The sequence below is a fragment of the Pterocles gutturalis genome, unplaced genomic scaffold (genome assembly GCF_000699245.1).
Source record: "Pterocles gutturalis isolate BGI_N339 unplaced genomic scaffold, ASM69924v1 scaffold840, whole genome shotgun sequence".
NCBI lineage: Eukaryota > Metazoa > Chordata > Aves > Pterocliformes > Pteroclidae > Pterocles > Pterocles gutturalis.
In genome coordinates, this window is record NW_010145436.1 from 8,849 (window position 1) to 19,080 (window position 10,232).

The 10,232-nt window shown below is 52.4% G+C and overlaps 1 protein-coding gene across 1 annotated transcript in view; it reads left to right on the plus strand.

Moving 5' to 3' along the window:
- Nucleotides 1-10,221, plus strand: part of LOC104470436 (junctophilin-2-like) — a gene marked incomplete at its 3' end in the record, with an annotated part of 19,063 nt that extends 8,842 nt beyond the window's left edge. Inside the window, exons 2-3 of the mRNA XM_010085362.1 lie at nt 6,650-6,780; nt 10,145-10,221. Of these exons, the coding sequence (XP_010083664.1) occupies nt 6,650-6,780; nt 10,145-10,221 (208 nt within the window). The remainder of the gene's footprint in view (nt 1-6,649; nt 6,781-10,144) is intronic.
- Nucleotides 10,222-10,232: the final 11 nt, after the last annotated feature.

The following is a 10,232-nucleotide window of genomic DNA, read 5'->3' on the forward strand; positions in this document are numbered from 1 at the left end:
GCTGTGAAGAGATTTTGATGCACCTACCAGTGGGATAACCCGGCTGCTTTGATCTTGCTGTAGTAACTATTAAATAAGGGTCTCCAGAACACTAGCTGAGCCCCTTTGGTAGTGGTGTGGTGGAAGCTGGAATAAATCAGTGGTGTTTGTATGTAGTCCCAAGGCTGTGCTGCTTTGGGAGACTCGCTCCTTCCAGCTCCACTGGACCCATGCTCAGGGCAGCACGGAACAGCGCAGACCCAAAAACCAGGGGGAGGAGGAGGGAGTCCAGTTGGCAGCTGCAAATTCCCCCTTTTTCCCCCAGAGATATTTCCGTGGATGCTCTCCTGTGCTGCTCCATGCATGCAGCTCATGCAGTAGCCCTGGGACCACTCTGCCATACTGGTGGCCAGCAGCCCTTTGAGCCAGCAGATCCCAGCTGGCACCACGCCATTTAGAGCCGGCTCCGGGCAGCTGCCGGCTGGCATCCAAGGGCTGCAGGGGAAGTGGAGAGCAGCTGTGGTCTGTACTGGCCCCATCGGCTTTTAAAAAAAAAAACGCCTCGCTGCCCGCCCGGCCCCGCTCAGCTCGCGGGGCAATCAGGGCAGTGGAAATTAATTGGGCAAATCTCCTGTACGCAGGGCTGGGGTGCGTAGGTTGTCATCTTACTGAAGACAGCTGCGGATCTGTCTGCTGTAAGATTAATATCACTTTAACTGTTCCAAGGGGAAGTATCCCTTGGTGAAAGATGCAAGTGGCTCTGAGCTATTTAGAGCGGAGGATAACATTTCGGTATTTTAAAAATTCACCAAGTAATCATAAAGGCTAATGCTTGCTGAGCTCGTTAGGTGGCAGGGAGCTCTGCCAGGCCTGTTCTCCTCAGGCACTGCACGGAAAAGGATGCTATACTCCTGGCTGAATGGCCTGCTTGTGCCCTTTCTGTGGAAGGAAGGAGAAAAGGTTCGTTTTGTCCAGCTAAGCAGCCTGGGCATGTACATAATGCCACCGCCTCTGTGTACGTGCTGGTACCAGGACTGAAAAGCCTGGGGCTGGCTGCAGCTGGCTGCAAGGGAAGGGAGGCTGGAGGGCAGAGCTGCACTGCGAGGTCAGGATGGCTTCTCTTCATGGATTTTTTTTTACAGCGGGATGGAGGTGTTTCCTTTAGGAGGCACTTTTGTCTAATGCACAATTTAGATCACACCTTGCAGGTGCAGAGTCCATAATACAAACTAGCAAAGACTCACGCACCCCAGGGATGTCAGAGGCTGAACTGAGTGGGTATGTGCACACAAGTGATGGGACAAAAACAGCAAAAGGAGGGTCAAAGGTGTACCTGGCTCTCATCTGTGGGGTGGGACACACAGGTGGCTTTGAATGTGGGCAGAGAAAGTGGCACGAATGATGGACTGAAAAGGGATGTTCAGTCCCATGGGCTGGTTACAGGCGGAGCAGAGCTTTGCTGGTATCTGCGTGCACATGGAGTCAGAGGGAGAGGGACAAAGTAGATGGACCGGGACTGAGCAGGGAGAAAAGGATGCTCCAGCTATGAAGGTGACACAAGTCTAAAGATGGTGTGGAAACGGAGAAGCTAGAAAGTGTCTGTCCTGGTCAGGTCATAGAATCATAAAATGTTTGGGTTGGAAGGGACCTTTGAAGGTCATCTAGTCCAGCCCCCGGCACAGGTCTGTGTTGGTCAGGTCTGTGTGTCCTTGCCCTTTGCAGTGTGAATGCAGAAGGGACCGTGTTGCCATCAGCAAAAGCACTTCTGCAGCTTTCCCTGTATCCCTTTTGAGTGCTGCAAATGTTCCTGCCAAGAGAAACTGTTATCTTAAGTTTTTTCAGAAGGACAAAAAGATTCCTGCTAGATACCAGAGCAGAAATTTGGCTGGGGGAGGAAAAGCCAGTTTCCAGGAGAAGGGAGTTCAGTGAAGTCTTTCTTCCTAGAGCTGACTGATGAATTTTATTTGCTTAATGACATTTCTCACAGTTTATGATATTGAGAATGGCAACAAAAGGGTGTTCAGCTGGTCCTTCCACAGGGTTTGCTGAATCAGTGGGATGAGGGAGAGCCTGGAGAAGAAAGGACGGTGCTGGATGGGTCTATCTTTCCCTTAATGAGCAAATGTGCAATAGCTTGGGCAGAGAGCTGAGCTCTTCCCCTATTTCTAGCCACAAGGTCATTGCCACACCTGCAATGTCCCAGCCCCATCTGGTATTTGCAGTATTCTCTGCTAATTCCAATCTCATTTACAGTCTAATCCAACGTGGATGTGTAAAACCGCGTGAACTGTCCAAAGAGACGGGCGTGCTGGCTTGGCTTTGGGTCTCACCTGTTAGCGAGGTGCTCAGCTGCGGCTCGTGTATCCACAGGGGATTTTAGTAGCAGTCGGAGGAATGATTCGGGCAGTGTTTCTGGGATATGGCCAGAAAGGACAGGAGCAGTGCTTTGTCCTGCACTAGCACAAAAACAATTAGAGCATTAGAGCCCTGCCAGAGGAGCAAATAAAACAGCAGATGCATTTAACCCTCCCTCTCCCACCCATCCAGCTGGGGTGTGAAGCTGGAGCAGCCACCACGACCCAGCCGGTGCTGCTGGGAGCAGCAGGGCTGGGACGGGGGCTGCAGGCATTGCCCGCATGCCTCCCCGTGGCTTGGTGTGGGGCTGCTGCTCCTCCTTGCAAAGAATTCACCGGCACTATTTTTAACAGCGCTGCCTGGGGAGATGGCTCAGGGTGAAACTGGGAAGTGCTCATCTCGGGCGGTAGTGCCTTGCTTGGGACGGAGAGTGCCAGCCTTGGTTTGTAAATGTCCCTCTTTGTGTGTATTGACCCCGTTGGACATGTTTAATGTTCGTGGTTTGTCTTCCAGCACTGTTTTGAAAAGGGGCTCTTGAACTTTGCTGCTGGGCGCTATAAAATCCATGGCACTATAAAATCTCTGTCTCAGTTTCATCCTGACCTCTTCCATCTCCAGACTTGCTCCTCTGCTGTTTTTTCCACGTGCTGCTTTTTACAGAGAGGCTGGGAGCTGACAGCACAACCAGCAGTAAATAAAAAAGTATGGCCCTGATTCAAGTGCTGCCTGAAAAGTAACAAATTTATATGCATGTAATAAAAGGCCAGCATTTTCCTTTTTGCAAAAGGAATTTGCAATGATTCTGGGTTTTGAGCAGATCTTAACCTTGGAAGAAATTTTTCCTCTTAGGTATTTCATCTCTAAGGTTTGAAGATCACTTTCCTGCCTCCTGCAAACCTCCTGAGCTTTTTTTTTTCCACCACTGCACCCAGCAGACCCTGGTACATGGGCTGGGAGAGGCTGCAGCGCTCCTGGTTGCATGTGCTGAGCTCTCCCAGGGTGGCTGGTGTTTGTCTCCTGCTTTGCAACCAGGGCCAAGTTTTTTCTCTGCATTGAGCTCCCAGGCACTGCCAGCCCTGTGGAAAAGTAATTAATTCAGAAATACTCTAGGCAAGTTAGATGTTATTGTTGTGGCTGGGCCCTTTCATCCAGGCTGTGCTTTGCCACACGGTGTTAACAAAAGCCTGAGCGCAGCTTTTTGGAGGGCGGCAAACAGCAGTGCTGTCCCTTTGTGCCCCAGGGATGTGCGGCACAGACAGGGGAGGTGGCAGAGACATACCTAGAACACCATGCTGTGTGTTCATCACCTGGCTGCTAGCTGTAATAAGTGATCTCAGCGACATCAGGACCCAGTGCAGGGCATCAGCATCCCTGCCAGGGGCCAGGCTGCTGGCCGGGGGAGCGCCTCCCTTCCCTGGGATGCCAGCAAGGCCAACACGTGGTGGTGGCCAGAGGTGCCAGATTTGCAGCTGCATTCATCTCAGCCCCCCCAAATTGAGTGCTTCTGGACAATTTTGCAAGCAGGGGGACAGGAGCAGAGGTCAGGTGTGTCCTGCTGAGGGAGGAGCTGGGCGAAGCTGCCATGCAGCTTGCGGCCCCAGGGCAGTGGGGGATTCAAAAGTCATGCCACTCAGCTTGCTGTCACAGCTCTGTGCATGGAGCTCAGGAGCTGCCCTGTGGCCTCCCTGACTGTGCCCAGGAGGGCTTGTTGCAGAGCCCTGCAAGCCTCAGGGCCGCAGTGGCCCGCTGAGATGGCTCAGCCCCACTGGCTCAGCTCCTCAGCACCTGCACCGTCCTTGCTGCAGCCTCTGCAACCCAGGTTGGGGTCTTCCCGGCCTCACCATCTCTTTGCCCACAGGAACTGAAGTACTCAAGTCCCACGCAGCAGCCAGAGAGCATCCAGCAGCTTTTTTTGGAGGAAAGGAAATCTCCAGCAGGAGAAAAGCATAATTGGGACCTGCCTTGTCACCTCCGACACCCCCAGGCTGTTCCCTTGTGTTGGCCACAGTCACTGGGGGAGAGCTGAGCATGTGGGAGCTGCCTCCACCCATTTGATAACACATCAGCATGAGTCTGGCTGCGTCCCTTCTAGCAGGGGGAGCAGACCCTGCATCCAGTCTACTTCCAGACTACTTTTTTGGAAGTCACCTTTAGGAAAGCATTCACCTGTTTGCTAGGAGCTGCCTGCTGCTCCTCCAGCTGGGGCCAGCTGGCTGGTTGTCTGGCTGGGACGTGGCTGGGATAGCCTCTGCCTGGCTCAGCAAGCAGCTGAAATGGGGGATTTTATCTCTGTGTGGTGAATCCCATCCTCCAAGGGCAGCAGGACAGAGCCGGGGGTTGGAGCACGTTGTACCGGGGTGAAGAGCTGGATCCTCACTTTGCAAACGTCATCTCCCTGCTGGCGCCGGTCAGGCTCTGTGCCCCACGTGCAGTGCGCCCAGCCTGCTCTGATCCCCAAGGCATGGAAAGCACAGAAACATCCCCCTTGGCCCCTGCCAGATTATAGTGGAATTAATCACACTGATTATATGCTACCAAAAAAGGAGGTGCTTTCTCTGTTCAGAGCTGCCTCAGACCTCCTGCTTGGGAGCAGCGGCTTAAAATTGCTGTTTTCTGCCTCATCATGTCTTGTTTCTGGGTTTTTCAGGAGCTGTAAGAATTTTGGATAAAAAGACCAAGAATGACAGCAATCCCAGGCAGCTCAGCCTGCAGAGAAAGTGGGGAGATAAGGTGTGAGTGTGAGCAGGGAGGTGAATCATGGCTCCGGCAGAGCGGGATGGCATCCCAGGGAGAGACAGGCTGAGCCACGGCAGCTCCACACCCTCTTCTCTATCACAGGGCCCTGAACAGTGTTTTCGGCTCCCTGTCAAGTCACACTGGTGCCTGTATCAGTTGGGACGAATGCCCTACGTTTAATTCTTCCCCTGCAGCTACTCATAGTGGGGGGTGTGTGTATATATGTGTGTGTATATATATATCTCTTCTACCTTCTAAGGGTCTCAGGACAGCGTTTCTATCACCTTTCATTGCACCTGTCGAGCATTCAGGCTAAAGCTAGTCCTGTCTGCATACTGCATCTCAGTTTAATGGGGAAGAATTAACCCTGATTTCATGACTGACAGTCCAAAAATTCCTCTGAAGCATTTTCACTGCAGGGGTGAGAATGGCATCTTTCCTCATTTTTTGTCCTAAAACATGACCAGATACCAGCCTGAGTCTGAAAAGGGGTCATCAGACACCATAGGACCACATTTGTGTGTTTCAGGGCTGCTAACTGCTTATCTAACTGTCCACACAAAAATACATGGTTTTGCACGTGCAGCCAGTGTATGCTCCATTACATGCAGCAAGGGAGATATGGAGAGCCTCGGCAAACAGGATAGTGAGAGCACGGGGGAAGCAGCTCTCCGTAGGCCCCGTGTGGAACAAAGCAGCTGAATGTATGGTGCTTTGCCCTCCCTTATTTTTAAGGTGTGATTTTTGCTGTTTGAAGTCAGCTCCTTCCCAGATCGCGAACAGCTGGGCTGTAAAGCCAGACATGCTTTTAGCATAAAGATCACAGGGCCCTGAGTGCAAGGCATGCGAGGAATACAACAGCCGGCCAGCGAAATAACTCTGATAGCCCGATAGCCCTCCAGAGCAAGGAGGAGATGTGCTGGGAAGGAGCAGAGAGGACTCAGGGAGCCAGGCTGTGAGGGAGGCAATAGCTCTGCCTTTCCTAGCACCTGTGAGAGCAGCCCCCAGGCTGTGGTGAGTAAAGGACTCCTTTGGCCGAGCTGTGCTGTTTGCTGGAGAGGTAAAGGAGAAATATTCAGGGTAAAATGTGACTGGTGTACTGGGCAGGGGCATGGTGCCACTGGCGAGGTGCAGCTCAGGGCTGGTGACAGCACAGCTGTGTTCAGTGGTATTATCCCTTCATGATCCAAAGATGCCTGCGACAATGCTTTAGGCATTCTTCTGGCTGGGTTTTCAGTTCTTTGCAGCACGGTGGCAAGCCCATTTTGCAACACCTGCTGCCTTGCTGCAACACGTGAGCATGCTCGTGTTTGCAGATACACCGATACACCTTCCCCGTTTCCTTGTGCCGCTAAGTGCAACCTTCGCACCTGAGCATTAAGCATCTGGGCCCCTTACCTGTTGAAAATCTGGTCTTTTCTCCCCGAGTGCGGGGTTTTTGGGTCGAGGGGGCAGGCTCTGAGTGCTGTGTTATGCCAGATGTGTTCATTTGGTTTTGTTCCTGGACAGGGTCCTCTGCTCATGCTGGGCTGATCTCAGCTCAGACAGTGCTCACTGTTGTCCCCTCTTCTTTCTGCAGGACAGCTCACGCCAAAGCCAAGGCCGAAGGGTCTGAGCAGGCAGCTCAGGCAGCTAACAACGAATCGGGCATAGCCAGGATGATGGCCAGGGAGCTCTCCCCAGACTTCTACCAGCCAGGTAGGACCAGAGGCATCTTCTAAGAAAGATTTTGCAATTTCCTTGGGGCATCTGTTCAAATGCTTCAGCCACATTATCACTCTGCAGGTTGCCCTCCTTTCTATCCTAAACCCTCTTTTCCACAAGCTCAGCCAGCCCCCTGCCCTGCGTGATTTGCTGTCCTCCTTACACTGCTGTTTTACTTGCTGGAATATGTTACCGTAGCCTGGAGGAAGAGTCCACAGTCCGTCAGCCTCCCCTTGTGTTTCTCCACACGCTGAAGCCCTCCCAGCACCAGACAGGGCAGACAGCAAGCTTGGGTCTATTTGCAGTGCTCCTGTAGATATATCCCTCGTGGATTTTTCTTGGAACAGCTTTGCACATTGACTCACAAGCCCGTATCCTGTGGGGCCCCGCACTGCACCAGGGTACGATCAGACTCTGATAATTAGGGACTGTAATATCTTATAAGGAAGTTAATAATGCAAAATATTACTTCCCTGGTTCCCTATTTCTTTGTTAGCATCACTGCTGATTATTTGGCTGGGAAAACACTTGGGAGGTTCCTTCTGTGAGACCAAGCACTGAGGATTAGTAGATAGGAAGTGTAATATTAGAAGCAGCATTGTGAATGCCATTACCTTTCTCTAGACTGAGTGAGCTAGAAATATGTTCTTCCTGGAAAGCTTTCCTTTCCACAGAGCGAAGGTAGTAACAGAGCAGAAAGCAAGGATCCAAGTGCCTACATTTTCATCCTGTCTTTCTTATTATCCAGCTCTGTTACCTGCAAAACTGGGGGTAGGGGCCAAACATTGGCTCCTGCTCTACAAAACCTGCTTGTGATGTGATTTCAGTGCCTCCAGGTCTCTGGTACTACACCCAGCACAGGGCACGCAGTGGGAAAGGAGAATGGCTCATACTGGTGCTTGGCCTGGGAGAGTCATGCTGACAGATTTGCCTAAATTCCCCGTACTCTCCACCTTGCTCTGCACCTACTATCTGGGGAGGTGCCACGCTGGAGGGCTGCCCGTTCCTCCCTGCAGCCCAGCGAGGCCTGTTGGAGCTGGCTTTGAGCAGGGAAACACCACAATGCCCGGGCACGGGCGTGAGCCAGCCAGTGGCACTTCATTTAACAATAGCTAAATGTTGCTTGATCCTGACATAAACCCCCCAGCTGGCACTCACCGCTCCACATTCACCCTTTGCGCACAAGCGTATTTATAGCACAGAGGCAAAGGAAACTGGAATTCCTGATGGGAGGTTTTGGCATCTAGATAGATTGTTTTTTCCACCCATGGCAATTGAATGAGACAATTGAAACAGTCTGTGCAAAATGCCTGGAGCAGCCTGGCCTCCGCTTCTGGCTCTTCGGGTACTGAATCCTCTTGCCTCTTTTATGTAGGGCTTTGCTTGGGTTCTGGCCTCTCCCAATGACCCTGTAAGCTGCTGATGCTCATTTTTCTTCTATGATTCTTTTAAATCTCTGTATTCCCTAAGTGCACAACAGGGGCAAATGTCTCTTGCACGGATGCACTGTCCAGGAACAAACAGAAGTCCACCCTTGGATTTTGCTAGGAGCCAGGGCTGCTGGTCGCACAGCCAGGAGAGCCTGGCAGTGTTTGGCAGCTCCGTTTCCCCCTGCTATCCCTGGGTTTGGCACAGGACAATCCTGCTCACCAAGCATCACCTCTCTAACAAGTATTTAGCCCTGGGTTTCATTTAGGATATCAACCTTAATAGCTTAGAGGAGAGGGATGTAAGCCAAAGCCCTTGCTGAAAGTTCATGCTGGGAGGTTAAGGTGGGGAGGTGAGGAGGATTGGGGCTGTGCAGCCTTCCAGACAGTTGGGTTTTTCTGGTGTGAATTATTCAGGAGGAGAAGAAAGCAGCAGGAGAGAGCAAGCAGCCTGGAGCTGCAGGCAGCCTGTTTTGAGGAGTCTGAACAACTGGTGAAACAGCTTCCAAATAATACACTTGCAGCCAGAAATAAATGGCCCTGAATGGGTCGCCTGCTGACTGACAGGAGCGTGCAGGCAGGACAGAGCAGCTAAAATCAGTGCCCTCTCTCCCCACCACCCCCTCCGAGTGCGGGCATTGCCTGCGTGGGCAGGAGGGAGCAGCGTGCAAATCACACCACTATTTATTAGAGGGAAAGGAGCACCAATCCCAATTTCCCAACCAGGCTCAAGTCTGCATTAGTCCTTGGGATGGAGAAGACGAGGGGAGGAACTGTGAGGTAGCTGGGGACAGTGCGGTTCCGGGGACGGTGCAGTTCCATGGTCTGTGCTGTTCAGGAGCACTGAGCAAGCCTTGTACGTCTGCACCCCTCAGCATCTCTTGGATTCAGCAGCATGAGGCCAAAGCCACTTTCAAAAGCAGGTGCTTTCCTTTCAAACAAGCTGCCTTGCGACCTTGTGCTGCCCATGAGGAGCTTGTTGTTGTCACTTGCTGTAAGCACTGTGGTGCTGTGCGGGTCCCCTGTCCCAGCGCAGGTCCCAGCATGCAGAGCACAGTGCAGGGCTGGTATTCCAAAGGACATTCCAAGTTGTTCAGTGGTGGATTTTGCTCAGCCAGCCACCCGACATGATGGATATCTTCGATATCAGGCTCTAGCTGACTTCCCAGGACCCTAGCTGGGCTGCGATTTGCTTTGCAGACATGGGTTGACAAGAAGTACAGATTTAATGATAGGTGAATAATTGGAGTGAGGGCAATGTTGCTAAGAGCTGACAAGTCAGCATGGGAGATGAGGCCAGAATGAAAGCCGAAGCCCTGAGTCACCTTGTGTGATGGTGCCGGGTGATTTTGCTGCTGTTGGAGTGCTCAGGGCAGAGAGGGGAGGGCCCTGCTCCATGCATGAGAAATGTGTTTTTGTCATCGCAAGGGATGACAGGTAGATCGTTTGGGGATACCTGCCTTTCCTGAGGAGACAGGGCAGCCCCCAGTATCAGTTGTCAAGTTGCCATGCTATTAGACACTGAAGAAGCCACATGGATGAGTTTCCCAGACATTTAAAAAACAAACTTGGATGGGAGCTGGATCCTCTTTAGCCCCAAGATAACCATCTGTGTGACCACAAACATCTGGGCTTCAGATTTTCACTGTTTCTTTACCCCCGTCCAGAGCTCCCCGCCTGCTCCTTCAGCTCTTCCCAGCTGGACAGCACGTGGCAGGGCTCGGAGCCTCCTGGGGGAAATCGCTGCGGGAAACAGGCTCTGGTTTGTGAGCAGCTCCTCTCCCAGGCCCTGTGGCTCCAGCCCTGACCCTTTTGCTCTTGTCCCCAAACCTATCGGGGCTGGGGACGTAGCTGTCAAAGGCTCGATGGTGGCAGGGAGCTGGAGCAGCCTGCTGTCCCTCCAGCCCCGGGGCAGCTCCTCACACTGACCCCTCTCTCCACAGGCCCCGAGTACCAGAAGCGGAAGCTGCTGCAGGAGATCATGGAGAACACGGAGCATGCCGTCAACATGGAGGAGGAGGCGCCGCGGCC